Here is a 13,632-nt window from a genome sequence, read left to right as displayed (position 1 = left end):
CCGAGACAGATATGGGAAGAAAAAGAATAAAATATAAGAGGAATGTGAGGCAGAAAGGAAAAGGGAAATGCACAGGGAGGGGGTCAGTGCTCATTCCCCCTCCCCAACATCCACTCCCGCCACCTGTGGGATGTCCTCAGGGGCCTGATTTCCCCCTCCCTGGGGTCGTGACCCTTGACTTGCTGGTATGAACGTCTCCCTCTGTTCTGCCCCACCCACAGGTGCCCGGTGATGCTGGTGGTGGGAGACCAGGCCCCTCACGAGGATGCTGTGGTAAGATGCCCGTCTGACACCTTCTCCCCCCAACTCTCCCCCTGCACGTCACGGGGAGGGTCACCCCAGTCTGTCTCGCGGCTTCTGGACAGCAGGATCTGCGTCCCAACACCTCCAACACGGTATCTGCCACAACTTGCCCATGTATTGTGGCCCTCCCCTTCCCCGTTACAGTAATTCACAACAAGGGCTCCCCCCCCACCACCGTGAGAGGGGAGCAGAAAGTTCCAGGAAGACTTAGCAGGACACGTGGCATCTGTGGAGAGAAATATTTTGGGTCTGGGGCTCTCCTTGGGGGGGGGGGGGGGGTGGAGGGTGGGGTGGGTGGGAAGAAACTACGGAGGGTTGGGTGGGCAAAGTGGAAAGATGGTGAAAGGGGCGATGAAGCGTGTTGAAGATTTAGAGAGAAGACGAGAGTGAGAGAAAGAGATAAGAAGGTGTGGGAGACAGGGAGAGTGGGGTTGAGAGAGGAGAGGGGGATGGGTTGGGGAGAATGGGGAGGGAGGGAAAGAAAGAGAAGCGGGGGAGAGAGGGGTAAATCAGAGAGGGAGAAAAGGGATGGAAAGAGAGAATGGGAGACAGACAGAGAGAAAGCGAGAGAGGGAAAGGGAGAGAGAGTGAGAGAGAGGAAGAAAGGATGAGTTGAGAGAGTGCCCCATCTGTCCTAATTCTGATGGAGGCTCTTTGACTTGAAACGTTAATTCGATTTCTCTCTCCACAGAAGCTGCCTGGCCTGCTAAGGGTTTTGATCACCTTGTTTTCTTAATTTCAAATTTTCCTGGAGTTTTCTTGACTGACCAACCCACAGGCCCTGGGGCAAAAACCCAGACTGGGTAGTGGAGTTTGTGTTGGGAACTTCCTTCCACCCTCAGGCCCTGGGGCAAAATCCCTGCCTGGGTAGGGGAGTTTATGTTAGGAACTTCCTGCCACCCTCAGGCCCTGGGGCAAAATCCCAGACTGGGTAGGGGAGTTTGTGTTGGGAACTTCCTTCCACCCTCAGGCCCTGGGGCAAAATCCCTGCCTGGGTAGGGGAGTTTATGTTAGGAACTTCCTGCCACCCTCAGGTCCTGGGACAAAATCCCAGACTGGGTAGGGGAGTTTGTGTTGGGAACTTCCTGCCACCCTCAGGCCCTGGGGCAAAATCCCAGACTGGGTAGGGGAGTTTATGTTAGGAACTTCCTGCCCCCCTCAGGTCCTGGGACAAAATCCCAGACTGGGTAGGGGAGTTTGTGTTGGGAACTTCCTGCCACCCTCAGGCCCTGGGGCAAAATCCCTGCCTGGGTAGTTGGGGTTGGAGGAGGTGGCGGGGGGAGGGGGGGGGTTTGTAGGAAGCTGATACAGTCAGAAGAGTTCAGATTGACTAATGGAGAGTCACAGCTCCCAGAATGCACGGCAGCAAAGAACCTGCCTGACCTTTGACTTGCACCAGGATGCAAGGTAGGAGAGGCTGGAATTTTGTTTGGTTTAGACCTGGCTCTCCCCTACCAACACCTTTTCCAGCTTGGGTGGAGAAACTCCAACTCCTTTCATCCACGGCAGTTGGTAGGGTGGGTTGCTGGGGCTGTCAGATGAGGAGAGCCTTGGTTTCAGAGGGGCTTGGCGATGGAGGGCTGCTGCTCCCTGGATGCAATGGGGGAAGAGAAAGTCCTCCATTGGCGCATCGGCCAGCAATCATGGGATTGAGTTTAGGAGTCGAGGGGTAATGTTGCAGCTATATGGGACCCTGGTCAGACCCCACTTGGAGTACGGTGCTCAGTTCTGGTCGCCTCACTACAGGAAGGATGTGGAAACCATAGAAAGGGTGCAGAGGAGATTTACAAGGATGTTGCCTGGATTGGGGAGCATGCCTTATGAGAATAGGTTGAGTGAACTCGGCCTTTTCTCCTTGTAGCGGCGGAGGATGAGAGGTGACCTGACAGAGGTGTATACAATGATGAGAGGCATTGATCGTGTGGATAGTCAGAGGCTTTTTCCCAGGGCTGAAATGGTTAGCACAAGAGGGCACAGTTTTATGGTGTTTGGAAGTAGGTACAGAGGAGACATCAGGGGTAAGATTTTTACGCAGAGAGTGGTGAGTGCGTGGACTAGGAGGCTGGTGACGGTGGTGGATACAATAAGGTCTTTTAAGAGACTCCTGGACAGGTATATGAAGCTCAGAAAAAGAGAGGGCTATGGGTAACCTTGGGCAATTTCTCAGGTAAGGACATGTTTGGCACAGCTTTGTGGGCCGAAGGGCGTGTATTGTGCTGTAGGTTTCTATAACTCACCCCGCCCCAGCCAATGCATCACACCCTCTCCACTCCAGCTCCTCCACCTCTGGCCGTGAAGCCGAGTTGCACATCTCCCTCCCTCCTACTCACCCGACCCTCAACCCCTTTGTTCCAAGGAAAACAAAATGAAAAGTGAACCCTCTGGACCCTTGTCCAGGATCCTCAATCTGTCTGCATTGTGCTGGGTGGCAGGGTGCTATGGCACGGACTAGGGGAAGGTATATGGGGTCGTACCTCTGGCTTGTCTTCACCCACCGCGTTATTGAATAACCTACACCTCGTCAAATGTTCCAGGTGGAGTGCAACTCAAAACTGGATCCCACCCAGACGTCCTTCCTCAAGGTAGGAACAGTCAGTTACCCGGTGCGGGGGCTGATTTTAGGAGCAGGGGCGATAGAGTTTGTCTTGCTCCCCATTCAGTCGGTGGTCCTGGGATCTGGGAAACTGACGTAGGTTGTGAACAATTCGAGTGTGAGTGTGGTAGGAAGAAATGGGAAGGGGTGGGGTCCATTGGGGTTGTGTACGGTGGGAGTGAATGGGAAGGGGTGGGGTCCATTGGGGTTGTGTACGGTGGGAGTGAATGGGAAGGGGTGGGGTCCATTGGGATTGTGTACGGTGGGAGTGAATGGGAAGGGGTGGGGTCCATTGGGATTGTGTACGGTGGGAGTGAATGGGAAGGGGTGGGGTCCATTGGGATTGTGTACGGTGGGAGTGAATGGGAAGGGGTGGGGTCCATTGGGATTGTGTACGGTGGGAGTGAATGAGAAGGGGTGGGGTCCATTGGGATTGTGTATGGTGGGAGTGAATGGGAAGGGGTGGGGTCTGTTGCGATTGTGTACGGTGGGAGTGAATGGGAAGGGGTGGGGTCCATTGGGATTGTGTACGGTGGGAGTGAATGGGAAGGGGTGGGGTCCATTGGGATTGTGGACGGTGGGAGTGAATGGGAAGGGGTGGGGTCCATTGGGATTGTGGACGGTGGGAGTGAATGGGAAGGGGTGGGGTCCATTGGGACTGTGTACGGTGGGAGTGAATGGGAAGGGGTGGGGTCCATTGGGATTGTGTACGGTGGGAGTGAATGGGAAGGGGTGGGGTCCATTGGGATTGTGTACGGTGGGAGTGAATGGGAAGGGGTGGGGTCCATTGGGATTGTGTACGGTGGGAGTGAATGGGAAGGGGTGGGGTCCATTGGGATTGTGTATGGTGGGAGTGAATGGGAAGGGGTGGGGTCCAATGGGATTGTGTACGGTGGGAGTGAATGGGAAGGGGTGGGGTCCATTGGGATTGTGTACGGTGGGAGTGAATGGGAAGGGGTGGGGTCCATTGGGATTGTGTACGGTGGGAGTGAATGAGAAGGGGTGGGGTCCATTGGGATTGTGTACGGTGGGAGTGAATGGGAAGGGGTGGGGTCCTTTGGGATTGTGTACGGTGGGAGTGAATGGGAAGGGGTGGGGTCCATTGGGATTGTGTACGGTGGGAGTGAATGAGAAGGGGTGGGGTCCGTTGGGATTGTGTATGGTGGGAGTGAATGGGAAGGGGTGGGGTCTGTTGGGATTGTGTATGGTGGGAGTGAATGGGAAGGGGTGGGGTCCAATGGGATTGTGTACGGTGGGAGTGAATGGGACGGGGTGGGGTCCAATGGGATTGTGTACGGTGGGAGTGAATGGGAAGGGGTGGGGTCCATTGGGATTGTGTATGGTGGGAGTGAATGGGAAGGGGTGGGGTCCATTGGGATTGTGTACGGTGGGAGTGAATGAGAAGGGGTGGGGTCCATTGGGATTGTGTATGGTGGGAGTGAATGGGAAGGGGTGGGGTCCATTGGGATTGTGTATGGTGGGAGTGAATGGGAAGGGGTGGGGTCTGTTGGGATTGTGTACGGTGGGAGTGAATGGGAAGGGGTGGGGTCTGTTGGGATTGTGTACGGTGGGAGTGAATGGGAAGGGGTGGGGTCCGTTAGGATCTTGTATGGTGGGAGTGAATGGGAAGGGGTGGGGTACATTGGGATTGTGTACAGTGGGAGTGAATGGGAAGGGGTGGGGTTCATTGGGATTGTGTACAGTGGGAGTGAATGGGAAGGGATGGTGTCCATGGGATTGTGTACGGTGGGAGTGAATGGGAAGGGGTGGGGTCCATTGGGATTGTGTACAGTGGGAGTGAATGGGAAGGGGTGGGGTTCATTGGGATTGTGTACAGTGGGAGTGAATGGGAAGGGATGGTGTCCATGGGATTGTGTACGGTGGGAGTGAATGGGAAGGGGTGGGGTCTGTTGGGATTTTTTGAAGGGTGGGGTGGAGACAGAGTCAATGGAATCAGATTAGGGAGCAAAGAGGTTGCTCAAGATGAACAGCAGTGTTGTGTGATGGGCTGAATGGCTGCTGCACACATTGTTATGATCAGAGGGAGGTTCAGGCGGACCCCGGACTCGTGGTGCTGTCTTGCACGGTGGGTCTGCCTGTGATGTACAGGGCTGCTTCCAGCAGAGACTCCCCTTTTAGGACTACGTGTTCTCTGGAACTTATTCATGTGATTTTGGAGTGAGTGCATTCTCAATCTCCAGAATCCCCCACTGACAGTCTCTCTCCCTTGCTGCTCTATCCCCCACAGATGGCAGACGGTGGCGGGCAGCCCCAGATCACTCAGGTGGGTCTGCTCTCTCTCTCATGATTGGGGCTGGAGACGGGGTTGTGGTGCGTGTATGTTTCTGGAGGAACATGCAGACAGGTCGCCCCGTGGTCGGAGCCGCTGCCTTTCGGCTCACAAGCCATGGGTTAGATTGTGACCTCCTGCGGTCGCTCCTTCCTCCTGTGTCCCAGTGATGCTGGATCGATGAGTTGATCGGCTGCTGGGAATAAAACCCCACCCACCCCACTGTGTGTGTGTGTGTGAAGGGTGAATCCAGGGGTGGGTGAGAGACGGTTGAAATGTTAGAGAAAGGGGAAATTGCAGGGGGACAAGGAGAGGGGTGAGTGAGACATGAGACTGACCCCCTACCTGTGACTATCTCCAAAATCATTGTGACTAGATAAATATGAACCTATTCCACTTGCAGTTCTTGTGGCTGGTCAGGGACTCTGGTGGCATTGTTATATTGGGAAATGGGAACTGGGCTGCTGCAGAGGGACTTGAAATTTTGGTTCATGTGGTATTCATGGGCAGCTTGATTGCTCTACCTGCAGTGTGGTCCTCCCACCACTGGGGCAATGTTATTGATCCACTTGCAGTGTGGTCCTCCCACCACTCGGGCAGTGCATTGTGTGGGCATCTGTGGATACTCTGATTGCTGGGCACCAGCAGGAGGTTTGTGTTTGGGTTGGTTCGGAGGAGAGTGGGGCAAGTCATGCTGTGTGTGTGTTTGTGGGGTGGCGGGGAAGGTTTGGAGGTAGTGCCTAGTCGCTTAAGCTTCTGGACCTTGGGAATCCCTCACCGACGGCTGAGAGGGACCCTCTTCCTCAGGAGGAGGGTAGAAAATGTTGGGGGATGGAAGTGGCTCTCGTCGATCTGCCCTTGGCCTCTCTCCCTGAAGGCTCCGGATAGCAGCACCTTCCCCAGGAGGACTGCAGGGGTCTGAGAGGGAGGGTGGGTGGGCAGGTGATCAACGCTGGCTGGCACTCGGGTCCCACTCAAGAGAAACAAAATAATTGCAGGAGTGGCACAAGAGGGTGGAGGCTGGGAGAGAGGATGGAACAGAGGAAGGAGGAATTACGCACATTAGCAAACTTTGTGGCTGGGAGGACCACGCAGCGTCACCCTCTGGTAGGAGGATCACACTGCTAATAGGGGACATCTCGTCTCTGATGGGAGGAGCGCATTAGATATATTGGGAAACAGCCCCATGAACTGGTGGGAGGACCACATTGCAAGTGAGGAACAGTTTCACGCACTGGTGGGAGGACCACACTGCATGTGCAAGAATGGCGCCACCATCTGGTGAGAGAAACACACTGCAACTGAATGGACAATGATCACCACCTTCACGTGAAAAAGGGCTTCTGCAGCGAAATCACTACCCACAGTACGACTGGGGTCGTACCCCCATTAATGGTTTCCACTGCTGCTTCAATTCACATGCTCTACTCTTTCTCTCTCCCTCTCTATGCAGCCGGGAAAGCTGGCAGAAGCCTTCAAGTACTTCGTGCAGGGAATGGGCTACAGTGAGTTTTGTGGCATTTTCTGTTGGGGTTTGCGCCTCGGAGGGGCTGCGATGGGAGTGAGGTGGCAGGACTGGGAAGTGAGGGGACCGAGTGGTGCCGGACAGGAGGGTGAACAACAGTGGGCTTTGGAGTGCTGGGTGGCTCTGTGGAGTGGCAGGAGAGTTGGAGGGTAATTGAGGGGGAGGTGACTGTCCTGTGGACGATGGAGGGTTGGTTTCTGGAGGGATGGGAGGGGAGGGAGGTTGTGGGAGGTCTAGTGTGGGTGGTGTCGGGCAATCGGAGAGGATGGTTTGTAGGGGAAAGGTTTCCTGGTGGAGAGGGTGCGGTCTGAGGTCTGTGGTGGAGGGTCACAGTGTCTGAGAGGGTGTTATGGGGCCAGTGAGGGAGGGCTCCCTGTGCGAGGCACATAGATAGGGGAGGGGTGTCCTGGAGTGAGGGTTGGTGGAAGGGACGGGTCCTCTGTGAAGTCCCACAGAGTCCCACTGTCCCAGTGCAAGGGGAGGGTCTTTTCTTGGGTGAGTCTCTCAAACTTTTGCATTGGTCTTTCTGTCTCTGTGTTTGCTCTCCCACATTCCCCCCCTCCCGCTGCCTCTGGCCTGTCTGACAGTCCCACACGTGGTCCACCGTCGCCTCAGTGTGGGAGCAGGTACTAACACCCCTCCGGCGCCCCCACCCCCTTCACCAAACACGCCCCCCCCCACACCCTCCTGCATGACAAACCCCTCTCTGCGCGTCACCTCGGAGCATGCCGCGGCCGGAGTACCGACACCTCGAGAAAATGTCTGCACCGCGAGGCTGTTTGGCCCTTCTCTTCTTCTAGCCCTCACTGACCAGCCCCACGCTCCACCCACCACACTAAGCTTGTCTGCATCCATTCCCTTCACATCCAAACGTACTGCCAGTCCTCCTCTGGCAGAGCTGGGGTGGTGGCAGGCGGGAGTGGAGGGTGGTCGGGAAGGAATTTCTCACCATTCTCCATCGTGAAAGGATGACCACTTGTTTTGGGATGGTGACTTCCCCTCTCTTCCTGGCTCACTGTCCCCCCACCCCCCCGACCCACAGAGAATACAGGGATGATGGAGAGTGAGGCGCTCGCTTTGCATGGCTTCCAATGAGGGGGAGCTGGTGGGGTTTGGGAGTTGGAGGGCGAGGGAAGGGGCCTGTTCACCTTGATAAACCAATCTCTCATTCCCCCTTCTCTTTCTCTCTCCTCTCATTCCCACTTGCCCTTCTCCTCCTCTACCCACACTCCCCCTCTCATTCCCCCCCTCTTCCCCCCCACAGTGCCCTCCGCAGGGATGACACGCCTCTCTCGCTCCCGCACAACTTCCCTGTCGGGTGCCTCTGCGGACGGATCCCACAGCCGCTCCCGCACCCTCTCGCAGGGCAGTGATGGGGGGCAACTGGCCTCCAGCCCCTCCCAGACCATGGAAGTCTCCTGCTGAAGGCCGGCGAGGGTGATTGGAGGGGCCGGAGGAGGGAAGGAGATGGAGGAGAGGAGAGAGGGAAATGAGTCTGGGGAAGGGGCGAGGCTCTCTGCGGAGACACTGGCAGGTGTCTGTCATCGAATCGCGAGGGATTTGTGCAAACCGTAAATCATTACATAGACTAATTTTCGTTTGGGGGTGGGGTACAGAATGCAAGCAGATTAACACATAACCGTGCGGGCTGCGTTTATTTTATTTTCCTGTGGTGGGACGGGTGGGTTTCCTTCTCTGTGTGAATGTGAGGGTTATCTCCATCATGCTCCAACCTCTTGCCCTCTGCTGACAATTCCCACTCTGTATGTCTCCACCAGTCCTCTCCCCACCACCATCCACCCTGCGGACATCCTCCCTTGCTTCCTCCCTCACACTCTCCCTCTCCACCACAGGGCGAGGAGCTCGGTAGAAGTGTTTAGTAATTCCATGTCGCCAGTGGGGAGGGGGCAATAGGGGTGAGGGGGCCCACTGTGTACGGAGGGGGTCCCACAGGAAGTGGTATCAGAAGTGAGGCCATTTTGATGAGGGCATGGGTGGCCATTTTGGTAAGGGCACGTAGCCATAATATTGAGGATGTAGGCAGCTATTTTGGTGATGGCACGAACAGCCACTGTGATGGGGGCAGAGCGGATTAGGGACCAGGTAGCCCTTTTGTAATAGATAGCCAGTAAGTCTGCGTATAACAACTTGGCGAATTTGATGGGAGCGGTGGAGATGGGTGGCCTGGTCAGTCAGTATGAAGGGGTAGGAAGACATTGCCAATTCATCATGCCAGCTCCTAGCGATATCAGCATTCGCTGTCTACACGCGATGACATGGCCAATCCAATGGACATGCAGACATTTCAATTAAGAGAGGGGACAACTGTTTTACTCACAGCGCCCAACAATGTCAGCTGTTTGTCAAAGCACAGTGACGTGCCAACTTGAGGCTCGTGGGCAGTCAATGTGATCGGGACCTTATCAGCTACTTGGATGAGGGCACGGACGAACATTCTGCCCCAGTGCCCAGTTTGTCAAAGCACAACAACGGGGTCAATTCGGGGGAGCGGGCTGTGTGTCTCGAGGGGGAACGCAGGCAGCAATGTTGTCCATGTCCTACGAAGCTGCCAGTTCATCAACAAGGTGATGTGGCTAGTTGATCAGGGTGTGTGATGCGAACATCCAGCTGACTGCCTCAGCGCTCTACAACGTTACCATATTATTAAGGTGCCGATGTCTTCGTGTTGACGAAATGTGGGAGGCTGCTTTGTTGCAGAAGAACTTTGCCTTCAGTTGGGGACACTTGTTTTACTATTACCCAATCCTCCCGCCATCGTGTGGGGTGGGGAAGGTGACAGCCAGCTGTCCTGTTTCCTGCCCGCTCTTAGTGTTGTGCCCGTTTTCATCAGGGGTGGAGGTGGGCATGGTCTTCGAATACTGGTTGGCCATTCAGTCGGGCAATTCGAGGTGTGGCCGCCTACTCAGCCTGGCACAGCCTATCCGGAGAGGATGCAGCAGGCTGGAACCCAGGGGACCTTTCCGCTCCATCGCAATCTGATGTGTAAACAGGTTTAAGGAGAGGCTGACTCTACAACCCAGCCCCGGTGCTTTCAGGATGAGCCAGGGAGGAACGGCAAGAACAGTTGTTGGTTAGGTGGGGCATTGTCTGGGTGGAGACGGATGGGGGCTTTGGGAACGATCCAGGGTAAAGGGCGTTGTAGGGTTGCAGAGATGTGGATTAAAGTGGGATTAAATGTATGAGTTGAGAGTGAGAGCGAGTGAGTGAGTGTGTGTGTGTGTAAATAAAAAGTGGCGGGGAGGTTGGGAAAGGAAAGGAAAGAGGACAGTGCCCATGATGTGAAAACGTTGCAGCCGATGCTCACTAACTGGCCTCCTGCAACCTCGCCCTCCCCTCGCCCAGGCACTTCCCACTTTGAGCCCCACCCAGCCGCTCGAACTCCCTCCATCACCGCCCAGTATGTGGGTAAGGGGCAGGAGCGCGGGCATGATTGGACCGGGGAGGGGGTAGACAGATCCACGGCAGAGCTCCGATCGTGGTGACGCCGCTCTGGCGGCGGGGCATTGGGATTACTTACGGGGCAGAGCAGAGGGAGGACACGCAGGAGCTTGGGGATGGCACGGACGGAGAGGATGAGTTCCCCCGCTGCGATCACACACACAGACACACAAACACAGACGCAATAGCACTCACCGTGTGCATTATAGATAAACAAATGCAGGCTCACTCAGATGGAGACATAGACGATATCAGTTTATACCTATTCCTGCTCTCCATATTAAGCACTAACAGGTGTGACACTGGGCGTACACTGTAGAGATAGGGAAATGCATATTAGGGAAGACTTTGATTTAAAACATTTCGATCGGTGCGCTGGGGAGGAGGGAACGGCTTTCATTTCTCTTCGTTTCTCTGTGATGTAGTTGGCGTCGTGTTTTCCTTTCCATTTTACCACTAAGTCTTGGCATTGGTGCGCACACAGAGGGTCTGTGTGTCAGCGCTCGGCCTCAGCTAACTGATCATCAGTCGTTCGCCAAGTTCCGTCTAATGCGATCAATAAACTGTGGCAAGAACAAAAACCCCAGGTCTCGTGTCTGTGTGTTTTACAAGAGTTAGTGCTAGGAATTCGTTGGCGGGGATGGTTATGTTGTCATAATCATGGAGTCATAGACACGTACAGCATAGAAACAGGCCCTTCTGCCCATCTAGTCAGTGCAGAACCATTTAAACTGCCTGGTTCCATTGATTTGCACCCAGATCATGGTCCTTTTTAACCCTCCCATCCAGGTGCCTATCCAAAATTCTCTTAAATGTTGAGATCAAAATCACGTGTACCGCTTGCACTGGCAGCTCACTCCACACTCACCACCCTCTGACTGGTAACGTTTTCCCTCATGTTTAAACATTTCATCGTTTATCCATTACCCATAATCCCACCCAACCCCAGTGGAAACCTGTGGCACTTACTGCGTCTATAACCTCATAATTTTCTATATTTCTATTAAATCTCCACTCAATCCTCTGCATTCTAGAGAATAACGTTCTAACCTATTTAATCTTCCTCTATAACTCAGAGTCTCCAGTCCCGGCAAAATCCTTGTAAATTTTCTCTGTAACTCTTTCAGTCTTACTTACACCTTTCCTGTAGGTAGGTGACCAACACTGCACACAATGCACCAAATTAGGCCTTACTAACATCTTATACAGCTTCAATATATCAACCTGACTCTTGTACTCAGTATGAAGGCCAATCTACAAAAGCTTTCTTTATGACACGTGAAGCCACTTTCAATGAATTATGGCCCTGGATTCCCAGATCCTTTGGTTCTACCACACTCCTCGGTAGCAGGTGACCAGTGGAGTGCCGCAGAGATCAGTGCTGACTGTGGAAGACCTACCCTGGCTGGTCCTCCCAAAGTGGGACACCTCACACTTGCCTGCATTAAATTCTATCCACCATTTTCTCCGTTCCTCTTTCCAGCTGGTCTAGATCCCGCTGCAAGCTTTGATCGTTTCTGTCGCTGCTCACTACACCCCCCAATCTTGGTGTCATCTGTAAATTTGCTGATCAGATCAACGACATAATCATCGATATTGGTGACAAACAACAACGGGCCCAGCACTGATCTCTGCGGCACACCACGAGTCTCAGGCTTCCAGTAGGAGAGGCAACTATCTACGACCACTCTCTGGCTCCCCCGACAAAGCCGATGTCTAATCCAGTTTGCTACCTCATCTTGAATGTGGGACCTTATCAAGTGCCTCGCTGAAGTCCACGTAGGCAACATCAACTTTTCTGGTAACAGCAGAACAACATCAGTTATTTTCCGATATGCCTGAAACTCACCTGTCACTGAGGATGATTTAAATATCTCTGCTAGGGGCCCTACAATTTCTACTCTTGCCTCCCACAGGGTCCGAGTCAACAGCTTGTCAGGCCCTTGCTATTGGTCCATCCTCGGGACGGCAAACAACTCCTCCTTTGTGATCGGTGTAGGGTCCATGTCCTCGCTGCTACTTTGACTCATTTCTGTAGACTCTGTGTCCATCCCCCGAGTAAATAAGATGCAAAAACGTCCTTTGAAGATCTCCTCCCGTCTCTATTGGCTCCACGCACAGACTGCCCTTCCAATCTTCCAGAGGACAAATTTGCTTAACATATCTGCAGAAGCAATTAGGATTCACCTTTAATATGTCTGCTGAGGCAGCCTCATGCCTTCTTTTAACACTCCTGATTTCTTTCTTAATCGTTCTCTCGCATTTCTTATACTCCTTGAATACCTAATTTTTTCCCTACCTGCGCGTGCAGGCTATGCACCTCTTTTTTTTCTTAACCGGGGCCTATATACAGTGCCTGTAAGAAGTAGTCTATGAACGTAAGACCATAAGACATAGGAACAGAATTAGGCCATTTAGCCCATCGAGTCTGGTCCGCCATTCAATCATAGCTACCCCTCCTCAGCCCCACTCCCCAGCCTTCTCCCCGTGACCTTTGATGACCCCTTTGGAAGTTTTCATGTTTTAGTGTTTTACGACATTGGATCACAATGGATTTAATTTGGCTTTTTTGCCACACTGATGAGCAGAAAAAGACACTTTCATATCAAGGTGAAAACAGATCTCTACAAAGTGATCTAAATTAATCACAAATATAAAACAGAAAATTGATTGCATAAGTATTCCATAAGACCACAAGATATTGGAGTGGAAGCATACCATTCGGCCCATCGAATCTGCTCCGCCGTTCAATCATGGCTGATCCAATTCTTCCAGCTACTTCTCCCTTGTTATAGTAACTGCACTCATTTCTCTTCCCTCACACCCTTCAACACCTGGCTCTCTGCCAGTGTCTTCCACAGTGGAGACTGATGTAAAATGCTTATTTAGTTCATCTGCCATCCCCTTGTCCCCCGTTATTATTTCTCCAGCCTCATTTTCTGCTGGTCCTATGTTCACTCTCATCTCTCTTTTATTTTTTATATACCTGAAAAAGGTTTTTCTATCCACCTTAATATTGTTTTTCAATAACATTTTCGTGGAGTTGTCTGAAGTGTACTTTTGTCTTCACGGTGTAGCTTTTGCCAGCAGTTGGACCTTCCAGATGCAGGCGTATTTTTACTACAATCGATTGAAATGCATTGACTGCACACGGGTCTCCAAAAACAGATCTCCAATTAGCTAATTATGTGACTTCTAAAACCAATTGGCTGCACCAATGATGATTTCGTATGGGCGAATTTGATATGCAATCAATTATTTTATGTTTTATATTTGTAATTAATTTAGATCACTTTGTAGAGATCTGTTTTCACTTTGACACGAAAGAGTCTTTTCTGTGGATAGTGTCAAAAAGCCAAATTAAACTTCCAATGGGGTGGGCAGGGGGTGAAAACTTTTTATAGGCGCTGTATATTGGGAAACCCAAAGTTCCCTAAACCGGTCATCCTTGCCTTTTGCTCT

General features: G+C 52.8%; 1 protein-coding gene across 11 annotated transcripts in view; it reads left to right on the top strand.

Moving 5' to 3' along the window:
- The window catches only part of LOC140716323 (protein NDRG2-like), a 122,323-nt gene extending 111,572 nt beyond the window's left edge, over positions 1–10,751 (top strand). For 10 of the 11 annotated variants that reach the window (XM_073028919.1, XM_073028920.1, XM_073028927.1 and 7 more), the window contains 6 exons: positions 222–273; positions 2,838–2,885; positions 5,145–5,180; positions 6,640–6,691; positions 7,299–7,337; positions 7,976–10,751. In XM_073028919.1, the coding sequence (XP_072885020.1) occupies positions 222–273; positions 2,838–2,885; positions 5,145–5,180; positions 6,640–6,691; positions 7,299–7,337; positions 7,976–8,136 (388 nt within the window). In that variant the 3' untranslated portion in view covers positions 8,137–10,751. The remainder of the gene's footprint in view (positions 1–221; positions 274–2,837; positions 2,886–5,144; positions 5,181–6,639; positions 6,692–7,298; positions 7,338–7,975) is intronic. The other variant, XM_073028924.1, reaches the window with a different exon arrangement.
- Positions 10,752–13,632: the final 2,881 nt, after the last annotated feature.

Source organism: Hemitrygon akajei, chromosome 25 (genome assembly GCF_048418815.1).
Source record: "Hemitrygon akajei chromosome 25, sHemAka1.3, whole genome shotgun sequence".
NCBI classification, from domain to species: Eukaryota; Metazoa; Chordata; class Chondrichthyes; order Myliobatiformes; family Dasyatidae; genus Hemitrygon; species Hemitrygon akajei.
This window is presented reverse-complemented; position numbering and strand designations above follow the sequence as displayed.